This window comes from Eleutherodactylus coqui, chromosome 1, assembly GCF_035609145.1.
Source record: "Eleutherodactylus coqui strain aEleCoq1 chromosome 1, aEleCoq1.hap1, whole genome shotgun sequence".
Lineage (NCBI taxonomy): Eukaryota > Metazoa > Chordata > Amphibia > Anura > Eleutherodactylidae > Eleutherodactylus > Eleutherodactylus coqui.
The window spans coordinates 64369726-64384295 of NC_089837.1; the positions used below are offsets into that span (position 1 = coordinate 64369726).

At 45.9% G+C, this 14570-nt stretch overlaps 1 protein-coding gene across 2 annotated transcripts in view; it reads left to right on the forward strand.

Annotated features, from left to right (window-relative positions):
- Positions 1-14570, forward strand: part of WDR35 (WD repeat domain 35) — a 53506-nt gene that overhangs the window by 5535 nt on the left and 33401 nt on the right. For both annotated transcript variants that reach the window (XM_066596907.1, XM_066596915.1), the window contains exons 5-11: positions 981-1109; positions 3593-3726; positions 3815-3980; positions 6889-7034; positions 8187-8312; positions 9666-9851; positions 12345-12377. In XM_066596907.1, the coding sequence (XP_066453004.1) occupies positions 981-1109; positions 3593-3726; positions 3815-3980; positions 6889-7034; positions 8187-8312; positions 9666-9851; positions 12345-12377 (920 nt within the window). The remainder of the gene's footprint in view (positions 1-980; positions 1110-3592; positions 3727-3814; positions 3981-6888; positions 7035-8186; positions 8313-9665; positions 9852-12344; positions 12378-14570) is intronic.

Below are 14570 nucleotides of genomic sequence, written 5' to 3' on the forward strand. Positions count from 1 at the left end.
TCAAAATTGCATCCATTTTTGACTTGAACACAATTTATGAAGGCACTTGGCAGGGAGGTTGTTCCAAACATCTTGGAGAACTAACCTAACATCTTCTGTAGATGTCGGCTCGCTCCAATCCTTCATGTAATCCCAGACAGACCCGATGATGCGGAGATCAGGGCTCTGTGGGGCCATTTCAACACTTCCAGGACTCTTTGTTCTTCTTTACCCTGAAGATAGTTCTTAATGTCATTGGCTGGATGTTTGGGGTTGTTGTCCTGCTGCAGAATATATTTGAAGCCAATCAGACGCCTCGCTGATGGTATTACATGATGGATAAGTGTCTGCCTGCATTTCTTAGCATTGAGGACACCGTTAATACTGACTAAATCCCCAACTCCGTGTGCTGATTTGCAGCCCCAAACTATTACTGGTGCAAGTAGTGTAATAAATTTTCCCTCCTTTAGTGTCACACATTTAACCCTTTGTAGGCAGTTTTTTTTTTCAGGTGTGCACAGCCCATGAGACGTGGTATAGTCTGTATCACCAGTTGTTGTGCAGCACAGGTGCCAGCCCTCCCTACGTCTGAATCTTGCAGGAGAGACACGGCGGCTCTTCAGAGTTTAAAGGGGTTGATGACCTATTTGCTGGACGGGTCTCCTGTTCACGTCTTGCTTTGGATGTGACCTCCTTACCAGCAGAGAAGCAGAAAGTGTCGTAGCAGCGCAGCTCCCCCATCGATTTCAATGGGAATGAAGCCAGTGCCAACTTTTTCTTCCCTGTCCGCTAATGATCCGGCTCGCTGCACTGGACGGCAGGCCAGACTATCAGCTAATGGATGGGGATTCCCGAGTAGCAGACCCCCGTCCATCAACTACTGATGACCTAGCCTGAGGATAGGTCATCAGTGAAATAAGGGGGAACCCCTTTAAAATGATTATCAGTACATATGGGAACCTTGACGTTGTGTAATTTGAGTGTGCTGCTTGTCTTCTTAGGCTCGTGGTACGAAGAGATGATCAACAACCGAAATAAATCAGTTGTGCGCAGCATGAGCTGGAATGCAGACGGCCAGAAGATCTGTATTGTGTATGAGGATGGGGCTGTCATCGTTGGGTCAGTGGACGGTAAGGACCATTTGCCATCGAGGTGTTACTTTCTAGCGTACTTTAGTCTTGCTGAAGATCCTTTCTTTTTCAAATGAGAAATTGCTCCACCTATGATTTAACATTCCATGTATTCATCAAATGTGACATCTGACAGCTCTCCTTTATGCTACACACATTGCCCCTTCAGAGATACATGGTTACCGAATAGGCAATCTGTGGTACGGGTCCATAACACAACCATGTGTTGGACTTGGCTCATGAAAGTGAAATTTTGCTAAAATATGCCAAGTTTGAAAGAGTTCCTTGAAGCAAGGTCTTCTACATTCCCCATTGTTCTCCCATACACCACTGATAACGGACTGATCTGAAGGATTACAACATGTGTGCAACACTGTGGAATAAGTTGGTGCTATTTTAAAGGCGTTTTCCACGCAAATACTTAATAGTTGATCAGCTGTGGTCCGCCTCTCAGGACCCTGGCTGATCGGGTGCGCGATGTCAGCTCCACAATGCACAGGGTCAGGGCAGAAGCAGATTACTTCAACCCTTGTGTAGTGGCTCACTAATGGCAGTGGCCTCTTTCAGCGGGATAATGTTCTCAGCCACACTGCAAAAACCATTCAGGAATGGTCTGAGGAGAATGATAAAGGGATCAAGGTGTTATGGGAATAAATATCATATTCTATGTACTTCACTGCCTGCTCCAAATTGGTTATAATGACAAGTAGCATGCATGCAAATGTATCCGAGTTTGACTCCATGTTGGTCCTTCTCCAGTACACTTCTGGTTTATTCACATCATAATGGTACAGTTATAGTTGAACATGACACATCAATACACATGTACGCCCCCAACATCATAACAACTCATGATTAGCTTTGTATGTAATGACTCTATGATTAACATATGTTAACGCCCCAGGTGTATGCCGCTACCAAACACGTCACCTCTAAGTAGATGAGAACAAACCACACTTATACTGTGTTCATTGTGCAAGTAGCTTTTCCTTATCAGTTTATGAAGTCTCAGTGTTCTTTCTAGATAGGTTTCTTGTGAGAAAGCTGTGGGAGAGTGTAATTCAACATTCTTCTTGCACATACCAGGGTATAATATTGAGCTCGTTAACCATTTAACTGCTATCTATTTCCTATGAAGGTAGATATATCTATATTCGTGTTTGTCTAGGCCAGTGGTGGTGAATCTATAGCATGCGTGCCATAGGCGGCACACAGAGCCCTCCCTGATGCATGCGACGCCGTCGGCCGCTCACCACGTTAGAGAATGCTGGCAGGGACGTGGCTCCTCTGACGGTATTCACCCAGCTGCACTGCTAGCGGCGCTAATCCTCCTCCCCCCCTCCCCTGACGTCTCCTACTTGGTTCCGTAAGAGCAGGGGAGGAGGCGTCACCATGTGCACCTGTGATTAGCGCTGCTGGCGGCATGCCGGGTAGAGGAGCAGCAGCGCCTCTACGAGGTGTATGGGTCTCAGGAGCACTGTCACTACAAAGGTCATTGTGGAATGTCACCATTACTATTGGGGGCCGCTGTGGGATGTCACTGTTACTACAGGGGGTCGCTGTGGGATGTCACTTACTACAGGGGGTCGCTGTGGGATGTCACTGTTACTACAGGGGGTCGCTGTGGGATGTCACTGTTACTACAGGGGGTCACTGTGGGATGTCACTGTTACTACAGGGGGTTGCTGTGGGATGTCACCAATTACTACAGGGGGCCGCTGTGGGATGTCACCAATTACTACTGGGGGCCACTGTGCGATGTCACCAATTACTACTGGGGGCCGCTGTGGGATGTCACCAATTACTACTGGGGGCCGCTGTGGGATGTCACCAATTACTACTGGGGGCTGCTCTGTGGGATGTCACTGTTACCGCTGGGGCCGCTCTGGGAGTGACTATTACCACTGGGGCCGCTCGGTGGGCTTTCACTATTACCCTGGGGCTGCTGTGGGGGTCACTATTACTGCTGGAGTATGTTTACATGTGGCTGAACTGCTGCCGAATGTCCTTAGTGGAAATTTCGTGGCAAATTCTGCAGCATTACCACATCCAAAATCTGCACCCTGTATTTTAAAACAGCCCTGTCCCTTTTATAACGACGGAGGTAAAATCATACGTTGTGATAAGCCCCGCCCCTGACATGTTGGCACTTGGCGATCAATAAGTGGGTTTTGGGTTGCAGTTTTGGCACTCGGTCTGTAAAAGGTTCACCATCACTGGCCTAGGCTGAAGTAAGAAACATATGTATTATTACCATAATACTATAAAGGTAATGACTTGGCCTCAAAAGACTCCAGATCTCAATCCACTGGGACGTGCAGGAAACACAAGTGCGATCCATGGAGGCCGCACCTCACAACTAACAGGACTTACAGGATCTGCCGTTAGCATCTTCATACCACAGGACACCCTTTATTTCTGATATTAAGCTCATTCTAACAATCTTACTCATTGTTGGTGTTTTCGTCTTTAATATTTTCTAGGCAATCGTATCTGGGGCAAGGAACTGAAAGGTATACAGCTCTGCCATGTTGCTTGGTCGCCGGATAGCAAAATACTACTTTTTGGGATGGCAAATGGTGAAATCCACCTGTATGACAATCAGGGCAGCTTCATTGTAAGTTTTTCTGACTTGGGGACTAGCTGCTGTGCTCTTCATCACTTAGCCAGGTTAGAGCTCACTGTCATGATTTGTCTTTCTCTAGGTAAAGATGGTGCTGAGCTGTTTGGTCAACGTGACTGGTCCTCTGAGCATTGCTGGCATGCATTGGTATCCAGGCAGCAAGGGTTACGTGGAGCCAGATTGCCCCTGTCTGGCTATATGTTTCGATAATGGGCGGTGCCAGATAATGAGACATGAGAATGATGAAAGTAAGGCTTCTCTTTCCCTTAAAGGGGTTGTCCCGAGGCAGCAAGTGGGTCTATACACTTCTGCATGGCCATAATAATGCACTTTGTAATGTACATTGTGCATTAATTATGAGCCATACAGAAGTTATAAAAAGTTTTATACTTACCTGCTCCGTTGCTGGCGTCCTCGTCTCCATGGTGCCGACTAATTTTCACCCTCCGATGGCCAAATTAGCCGCGCTTGCGCAGTCCGGGTCTTCTCCTCTTCTCTATGTGGCTCCGTGTAGCTCCGCCCCGTCACGTGCCGATTCCAGCCAATCAGGAGGCTGGAATCGGCAATGGACCGCACAGAAGCCCTGCGGTCCATGAAGACAGAGGATCCCGGCGGCCATCTTCAGCAGGTGAGTATGAAGACGCCGGACCGCCGGGATTCAGGTAAGCGCTGTGCGGGTGGGTTTTTTAACCCCTGCATCGGGGTTGTCTCGCGCCGAACGGGGGGGGGGTTTAAAAAAAAAACAAACCCGTTTCGGCGCGGGACATCTCCTTTAAGATTTAGTTCTGAACTATGTGACTATGTCAATTATATATATCTCACATCTAATTCCTGGTTTGGACACAACGATCATTGCTCAAAAGATGTCTTTTGAGCGATAATCGTTTTGTATATTTATAGGGCAAGGTGATCGCTCAAACGGCAGTTTGATTGACAATTTTGAGCGATCACTTTGCTCTCCGAGCGGGGTATACAGAAGACAAGCAGGGCCTCTTGTCTTCTGCATCCAGCTGTTCTCTTCTCGGAGCGCCCAGCTGTTATACAGCTGAGCGCTCCGAGCGGGGTATACAGAAGACAAGCAGGGTCTCTTGTCTTCTGCATCCAGCTGTTCTCTTCTCGGAGTGCCCAGCTGTTATACAGCTGAGCGCTCCGAGCAGGGTATGCAGAAGACAGCTGGAGCGCTGTGTTTTTCATACCCCGGCTGTTTACAGATGGCGCTCCGTGTGGAGTATGCAGAACACAGCTGGACTGCTGAGTTCTTCATATCCCGCCTGTGTCCACAGAGCGGGATACCAGCTGACACAATAGTATCAGCTGTATCCCGCTGTGAACTCCGGATAAGGCTGATCGTTCTCTTTCAGCATTCTAAAAGAAAACGATCAGTGACTCGTTAATGAAAATTGCACGATGTCAGTGCTGTTAGACTCAACGATTCTTGCTTAAAAGACGGCTTTGAGTGATTTTTGAGCGAGAATTGTTGTGTCTAAACCAGCCTTAGGTGACACCAGAAAAATCTGACAGTAGGTCTTCTGAAAGTAACATGTGACTCACTGACTTAACCCTTTGCAATCCAATTTTGGATTCAGGGTTTCCTAGGGTGCTTTCTCTTTCGATAATTATACAATTGTGCCATCTGCTGGCTAGAACCAGTACTGCGGTATGGGACATGCTGGAGAGGCCCTGACAACAGAGCGGCTAGTAATCTACAGTAAGAATACCCTGCCGGACGTCTTTCGACATCAGAGCTGTACAGGCTTCAATCAGAATGTCTTTAGACGTCAGACAGTGGATTGGAAAGGGTTAAAGGGGTTGAAGATCAATAGTAAAACAGGGCTGCTTTCTTCCAAAAACCGTGCCACCGCTGTCCACAGGTTGTGGTATTGTAGTAATTTTTGCAAGAAAACCGCCATGTTTTTACTAATGTAGTACAATTCCATTAATTAGGGCAATGGCAGAAAAATCTTTCAGCTCACTATTATAAGGCCTTGATATACCTTGATGTAGAAATAGACAACCTCATGATGTCTGATGAGAAGACGCAGATGGATATACTTAGCAAATCTTCCCTGCAGCCACTTATATTTGACTTGGAAGTGTAGCCAAAGTTACTAATGGGAGTTTTGTTATACAGCCAAAGGAGAGATTGTTAGTGGGGTTTTCTCACTCTGAAATGGTTTTTACAAGCTCCCATGTCTTTAGAGGTTGTAGCAAAATAAACTTTTATTACCAATCTCCAGGATAGGGGATAAAAGTCTGATTGGTGGGGGTCTTGCCTCTGACAACTCCACCAATTCCAAGGACAGGGATCTTGTGTTCCCTTCCCCTCTTCACTGAGGGCTTACTGCACCCCCCCGACAGTGAGGAGGAGATTGATTGGGGCAGTAGTGCCTCATGGGCTGTGCACCTCAGTTCATTTCAAGAAGGCTGACAGAAATAGCTGAGTACAAGCGCTCAGCTGTCTCCGGCAGTCCCATTGAAGATGAATGTAATGAAACATCATGGCACAGCTTCATTCAGTCTCCCTTTCACTGTGTCGGGTGCAGTGATCCCGCAGTGAGGCGGAGATGGGGACATAGAACTCAAGTTTTTGGCCGTAATGGGGGTTTCAGTGGTCAGCCCCCCATTGATCAGACTTATCTATGCTACGGATAAGTGATGAAAGTCTATTTTGGTCCAAAGACTTCATGTATTTGGCTCCCATATCTATCTCCAGTGCAGATCTTGAGGTGGGCGGTCGACCAGAATGTGTCATGGGATGCTTGATAAACTGCATTACCCCTGATCACCTTGCCGGGGATGCGGCGCTGAGGACTGTGTTGTGCATGCTTGCCCCTGCACTTACAGAGGATGGAGCTAATGCACACGTGCGGCACTGAAAGCCACTAATGCCAGCATGGAGCAGGCAGATTGCAAAACCGTTACGCATGTCCGTCTTGTACTTACAGAGGACGGAAAGGCTCAAAGCAAAATGCTAGTGTGAAGGGAGCCAATTAGCTAATTGATATTAAATACATATATTTAGTATTTTTTTATGTCCTGTGAATTAAGACTTAACGTCATTGTGGGAATCCCCTTTTAACAATTACATGTAAAAGTTAACCGGCACATCATAACACAACCATAAATGACCACATAATCTGTATGTTTGTTTCATAGATCCGGTTCTGATTGATACTGGTATGAGCGTGGTGAGCATTCAGTGGAACCACTGCGGCAGCGTGCTGGCTGTGGCTGGATGCCAGAGAATAACCAATCAAGATAAAGACATCAATATCGTCCAGTTCTACACCCCGTTTGGAGAGGTAAGTGTGGTTATGTGTGTATGGATGGGGGTCAAAACTAGACTGTAGTTATTAAAGGGATTTTCTACTGGCACCACCGACATTAAGCTGTTTTTTTTTAGCTGATGTTCTATCGCCAGAGCCAGAACTAGCACCGTCCTGTATACTGTGCAGCAGCCCGGAATGGTGCTAGAAGCTTTCAAGGAAATTGGAGGCCGCTGCAGTACCATTCCTGGCCACAACACCACATACAGAGCTTTGTTAATTCTGGCGCACAGCAGCACGGATGCACAGTGGGGTTTGCGGATCTTAAAACTTCATTGATCTTATATTGATGACATATCATGAGGATGAGTTATCAATAGTACTACATAGTGCTGTAAAAGCTCCTGTGCACCTGTATTCATTGCACTGCACGTACTTTTAATTTTTTTTCTACTCATTGGCTTCCGTAGCCTGCATGTATATACCGCACACTATAATACAAGTTATGTCCATTCAGTCCTCCTTGCATCAGATAGCTCTTGGACAACTCAATCTACAACCCCTCTGTCACCTCACAGCATTGTAGTCTATATACATGCAGCTGCGGACGCCAAAGGCTAAAAGTCTTTAAGGTGAAACTACATGTAGTGCAAGAAAAAAATGTTCATAGGTGTGCATAGCCATTAAGCATATCTTAGACAGGGTCCGGTCTTCCTGCCCCACTGTTCCTATGGGAGCCTTGTAGTTGCTCACCTCTCTGCCGTAGTGAAACAACAAGCCAGTTCTCATTACAATCCTGTCCTAGAGCTTTCAGAAGAGCAGGAATTGCTTTAGCTCATGGAGAGTGATCCCAAGTGGCGGGCATATGTCTATATGTCTTCCAAGAGACTCCCTCTCACTTTCTGCTTAGATACTCCTCAGGCACGCAGAAGTTCCCCAAGAGTGAGCCTTCTTGGTGGTTATGATTGGCTAAGAGGGCTCATATGCTAACTATCTGCAGGTTGGCACATATAGGGGCATGTTCAGTAGGGCTGTTTGGTAGCTGATGCATTTTATATAAGTCTTTCATTAATTATATTATGTTAATAGATTACTTTTAAAGGGACAGATATACATTTCCTAGTATATGGAGGGGTTCACAAATATGTCCATCTTCTTGTTCTGTTACAATGATATTTGTCTTTTTAGCACCTGCGCACATTGAAGGTTCCTGGGAAGCAGATGTCCGCCGTGTCGTGGGAAGGTGGTGGGCTGAGAATTGGACTGGCTGTGGATTCCTTTATTTATTTTGCAAACATCAGGCCTGATTACAAGGTAAGATGCCTTATAAGCCTGGGTGTGTGTTAAGCTGACCGAATGTTAGGACGAAAGTCAGCTGAAATGGCCAATTTTGACCATTTTGGCCAATTGTTTTAAAACAATCTGAGCTCTGTTGTTTAACACTTTTTAACTATGCGCACAGTCGGATTGTTTATGCAAATGATTTAAATGTATGATTGATTGGCCATGTTGCCACCCATCCTAAATGAGGCTAGTGCTATTGATTATAGACCGGATACATCAGGGTCGGAGCGGAAGCACTGCTCCGACCCGTGTGGCAGCTCAAAGGGAGCTGCATCTGCAATTCCAAGTGTAGCTCCCATTGATTTCAATCAGAGATGCAGTTGCAGTCCTCATTCAATGTAAATAGCATTAGCGCCTGAACAATAATTCGATCGTCATTCAGTCTTTGTAGGCCTGAAAGCGGCGATCAGCCTTTGTCAGAAAAAGCAAATGTAGTCAGCTCACCCTTATCAAATGCAACCCATATAGATCCTTGAAATCATGTGTGGAGATGGGAGGGGGCTAGAGATGAGCAAGTATACTCGGTAAAGGGAATTGCTCGAGGGAGCATTGCCTTTATCGAGTACCTGCCCGCTCGGGATGAAACGTTCGGGTGCCGGCGCGGGGGAGCGGTGAGTAGCGGCTGTCAGCAGGAGGGAGCGGGGGGGAGAGAGGGAGAGATCTCCCCTCCGTTCCGCTCCGCTCTCCCCCGCAGCTCCCTGCCCGCCGCCGGCACCCGAACGTTTCATCTCGAGCGTGCAGGTACTCGATAAAGGCAATGCTCGCTCGAGCAATTGCCTTTACCGAGTATACTCACTCATCTCTAGAGGGGGCACATATTTCTCAGTGGATACCAAGACCGTGTTAATCCAGTAAATATGGCATATCTTCCATCACCCTAACTCTTTAAAATCACTTGATTTATAAAATTGATAAAACATGACTGCTTCACAAAATATTCATGCTCACATTACCTAATGGATGACTGGAGTGGAAGTGCCTTACCTGGCTTCACTTCCGCTGCCGTATGTCAGAGGTGGAAGTGCCAGAAGTGTAATAGCTGTCTTCAGCTCCCATTGATTTTAATGGGAATGAAGCCAGCTAAGGGACTTCTACTCCCATCTCCTGTGGCGAACATTCTGCCCAATGCTCTGACAACTCATCACCGGAGATCCCAAGCGGCGGGCTCCCAGTGATTAAGTATTGATCACCAATCCTGAGAATCGGTTATCAATAGTTTTTGTCTTCTAGAAAACCCCCAAAATCTTGCATTTGAGAGCCTGTAAAGATGTATTACAGTAACAATATCTACAGTGTAAAGGCTTTGTCTTGTGATTATTACAGTGGGGCTACTGCTCAAACACAGTGGTGTACGCCTACACGAGGCCGGATCGCCCTGAATATTGTGTCGTCTTCTGGGACACCAAAAACAATGAGAAGTTTGTAAAGTATGTCAAGAGCCTGATTTCTGTTACAACATGTGGGGATTTCTGTATATTGGCAACCAAAGCTGACGAAAACCATCTGCAGGTTTGTGCAGTAATTTTAGTTTTGTTTTACGTTCTTTTTGTACATGATGAGGAAATAACTTTATTATTGCACCAGGGATACTATATATTTTACTTGTCATAAAGCAGCGGTGGTAAATGACCAACCAGTTCCCGCATCACGGTGTAAACGTACATTACAGTGACTGGGCAGGAAAGGGTGGATTTACTACTGCCAAAGACTTATTTTACCCTCAAATTATTATCTGCTGAGGAATACTTATTAGCGCTCCTGGCATGTCTGTTCTAGTAAAAACTTGCGTTTTCCACTAAATGGCAATTCTAAAACATATTTTTTCTTTCCTGTTCCTCTTATGGCCCATTTACACGTAACAATTATTGCTCAAAATTCGGTCAAACTACCAAAAATGAGCAATATTCGTTACATGTAAACACGGGCATTGTGCACTTTTTGTTTGAAGGATGATTTTAAGGTGAACTTAAAATTAGAGATGAGCGAATCTACTCATTTCGAGTATTTACTTGATCGAGCACCGCGATTTTCGAGTACTTCAGTACTTGGGTGAAAAGATTCGGGGGGGGGGGGGGGCGGCGGGAGGCGTGGCGGCGCTGGGGGTAGCAGCGGGGAACAGAGGGTTTGCCCTCTCTCCCTCTCCCCCCCCCCACTCCCCGCTGCAACCCCCCACTCGCCCACGGCGCCCCCCGAATCTTTTCGCCCGAGTACGGAAGTACTCAAAAATCGCGGTGCTCGGGCGAAAAAGGGGCATGGCCGAGTAGGTTTACTCATCTCTACTTAAAATCCATCCTTCAGGCACTGAAAGATAAAGTGTCTCTCATTAGACCACAAGTTGTTATCTCCTTAGGAATTGGCAGATAACATTGTAACCTGGTAGCCGCAAGGAGAACAATGCAGCTGTGTGCACAACTGGGCTCCTGGGGGATCTTTTACATGCGAATGAAGATGATGAAGTGTTAATGGCCACTAACACTTTATGCAAAAAAGTCACTAAATCTTTCAGTCGTTCCAAAGATTATCTTTGCGTGTAAATAGGCCTTAAGTTTTCCTGGTAACATGTGAATAAATTGTCACTTAGGCATTACCATTGCCAAATGATGATCACCGTGATGGAACCTAGCAGACTCAATTGACTTATAATAGTGCTGCTGTTGTCTGTTGTGTGACAGATCCATCACAGCTTTAATTCAGATTTTCAGTTCCGGTGATTAAAAAGAAAATTGGAATTCACGATGCAGATGTGAACTCTGACTTGGCATAAACTTCATAGTATTAAAAAAATGTGAACTGTGAAAATATCTTCATGGATTAATGAAAATTTAAAAATTAGTTTTTTATCTGATTTCCATGCATTTGTTTTTTAAATTGAGGTTTTAAAATATAACCACATTTTCAGATGACTTTTTAGAATAAGCTGGCACTATTTTTGGGCACTATATGAGTTGTATCCGGTTTTCCCCTCTGCAGGTTATATCTCTCGTTCTCTGTTCTCTAGTGGAAACTTGCTACTATAATGTTTCCCATACACTGCATAAAGAGAAAATGGCAGGTTTTGCTCCCCATCTCTCTGTAGAACACACAGAAATAACATCATCATGGAGGGCAATGTACAGCAGTACTGAGCAGTATAGATGTCATTTAACCAGCTGTAAACCAGTAAATCATTTACTAAAATCTGTGGCAGTGTCTCTCTGCCTCCCTCCTGTAGCATCTTCTACCTCCTTCCTGTCCTCTCCATTAAATTTAAGGGCAGAGTTTTTCCTATCTCTGTCTGTTTCTAGAGATTGACTTCATTTGGCAACAGTCAATAGAGTGCAAATTAGAAGAGACCCCTTGTGGCCAACATTTTAGAGTCTTTTTTTTTTTGGCACAAAAACACTATTTTAGGTAAATGAAGTCCTTTGCAATTTTGTTAATTATCACATTGGCGTTCACATAAATCCAAGTTTGTTCAAAAGGCAGTGACAATTTCATGATGCCACAATAGACCAGGGTGCTATACCTAAGCATGCGAACAGAAGAGTAATCAAAGAACTCTGGGATCAAGGTAGGCAGCATCTACTTAAGCATGACAGACAGTCAGTCCACAGACTTGGTTCAACATGCTAAAAACAGGTCAGGAGTTGGGGGAGACAGGAGACTGATCAACAAAGCAAGCTGAGATCAGGAGTGGAGGATGCAGAGTAGTCAGGAAAAAACTAGAATCAGTTACCAGGAAATCGGTACAAACAAATAAAAGCTTCATCCGGACGAGGATATTAAAAGCTTAGGCACCTTCCTGAAGGGAAAGTGTTTGAAAAAATCCAGAGGTGCTTAGTGATTGGAGGTGGGCAGAATTACAGGATCAGTGCTGGCCCTTCAAGACTGCGGGCATGTGCAGCGCTCATTCTTTCGGCAAGACTTTTTTTCCCCTACTTGTGGCACAGTACTACTAGGTTTAGGGGCATCTTATATAGGTACCAGGAGACGCTGTCGTAATGGGTGTTTTCTTCTTTACAGGATGACAATGAGGCAGACACTAGCAGGGTGAAGGTAATAGTCCTTTCTTCTCTTATGTATCTCATCTGCTTTTGGAGGGATCTATGTTACCATGTTGTGTCTGAATGGGACGGCTCCAGTGATTATATGACTGCGCATTCCCAACTGAGGCCCATTCGCATGGCCGTATTTGAGTTGCGTCTGGTATTCTTGAGTGCAACTTACACCGGACAGCATATGGACGCACGTCCGTGTGCTGTCCAATACCCGCAGGGAGTAGACATTGCAAGTCTGATTCTGGACCGTCATACAGACCATAATAAGGCATGCTGTGATTTTTCTATTTCACACGGATGCTCCGTGTGAAAAAGAATGGGCTGTAATGCGTCTGTGTGCTCTCTGTAAAATGCGACCATGCCAATGGGCCTTCACCCTACAGGTGCCACTGGCCTGTGTTCCTCCCGTTGTGAGGAATTTGGAGTCTGGACACTTTGGGGCTGCAGCGATATAACAACTGTGTATATTGGTAATTGGGGGGTTTTAGGTGGGAGTGAGTCTTTTAGACAGATACAAATTGGAGGAATGGATCAGAAACTTTCACCAACACTTCTGAAAACTTCCCTTGTTGGAAGACTGACCTTGTGGATAAATATAAGGCTGAAAGAGTTTTTCCAGATCATTATTTGATTAGTTATTACTTTAAGAGGTTGTCTGTTGAACCAAAAATATGGGCAATGTTTTTCGGCACATTGTACCAACCACTTACATTTTTCGTTGATGCCTCTGACTCCTGTTGTGCACCAAATAGTGCAACTTTCAAGCATTACGACAAGACATCCCGTCTGGCAACCATGAGATCTCCTATCCAGCTAACCCCATCCCTTGGACGGATCATGATGGTTGCATGCTCCTTTTTACTGCTGAGGCATAAAGTGTGCCTGCGCTGTAGAAAGGAGCTGGAGATGATGTCACATGATCAGCAGACTGCACGGCTACCCCCCAGTGCTTGACCACTGCCCTCCGGAGTAGAGACATCAGTAAAAGTGTCATTGATAAGCGGATTGAGGACAGAGAAATAGGACTGGATGCCGCTGGCTTGTACACAGACCTGGACAGCAGCAGCCATATTCTTGGTTCCTCAGTGCATCTTCACCAACTTGATCAAGGGCATCAGCTGTGTCTGACAGCAGCAGGGCTCCACATCGATGCAGGCTTTTCAGAGCTGGATGGCAGAGAGCCTTAGGCCGGCTGTCCACGGGCGTTGCAAAGTCCCGCGGCAGATCTCCGCTGCGGGAGCCGCCGCCCGTTGCTGGAGCTGCTGCCAAATCTCCGCCGGTCAGCCCTAATACATAGGCTGACCGCGGAGAATCAGGGCAATTCGCAGCATGCTGCGAATTGCCCGCCGCGAGCGAGAATCACAATAATTCTCCGCTTGTGGACACGGGGCCGGCGCTTTCCATAGCAATGCTATGGAAAGCTTCAGCCTGCTCCAGCCTGCGTGATTTGCCGGCTATTTACCGCCGCGAATTCACGGTCGTGGACAGGGAGCCTAAAGCTATGGTAACACGGCGGAATCCGTTGCCGAATCCATGTGGATTGTGCTGTAGAATTTTCCGTGCGGATTCACTTTATAAAACTACTGCAGCACTCCGCAGCTGCGTTTTTTGCGATACACCCACATAAGGATAATAGCTCTGTCAGCGGGCACAATCTGCATGTGGAATTCCGCGCAGATCACCATCAAGAAGTGACGTCACTTCTTCACGCCGAAACGTAATTCTGCACGTGGATTTTGCCCATTCACAGGGCTAAACCCGCTGGCGGATTGGCAGCAAAAACCAAGGAAGAACAACTGTGGATTTCTGCCCCGTTTTTACATTTGGAATCTGTGTGGAAAATTCCATGGCGGATTCCACGGAGTTACCATAGTCTTATTCTTTGCTGTTTGTAGAATGCTTGTTTAGCACTTATCTCTTCTCCACAGTTCTCAGCATTGGTAAGTGGATTGTATTATGCAAGAGTTGCGTTACAGTGAAATAGACTATCATGTAGCATAAAAATGTCCCTTAACATCTCATTATTGGGGGCTTATATAGCATTAGACAGGGCATTCTGATCCAGACTATAGTCAGAAGGTGTTCTTAGCTTGATACGAAAGTCTGTCCTATTCGCAGAGACATGAATGTCATTGCACGACTAAGCAATTAAAGGGGTGGTCCGGTTGCCAGACAATTTAAATAGAGCCTC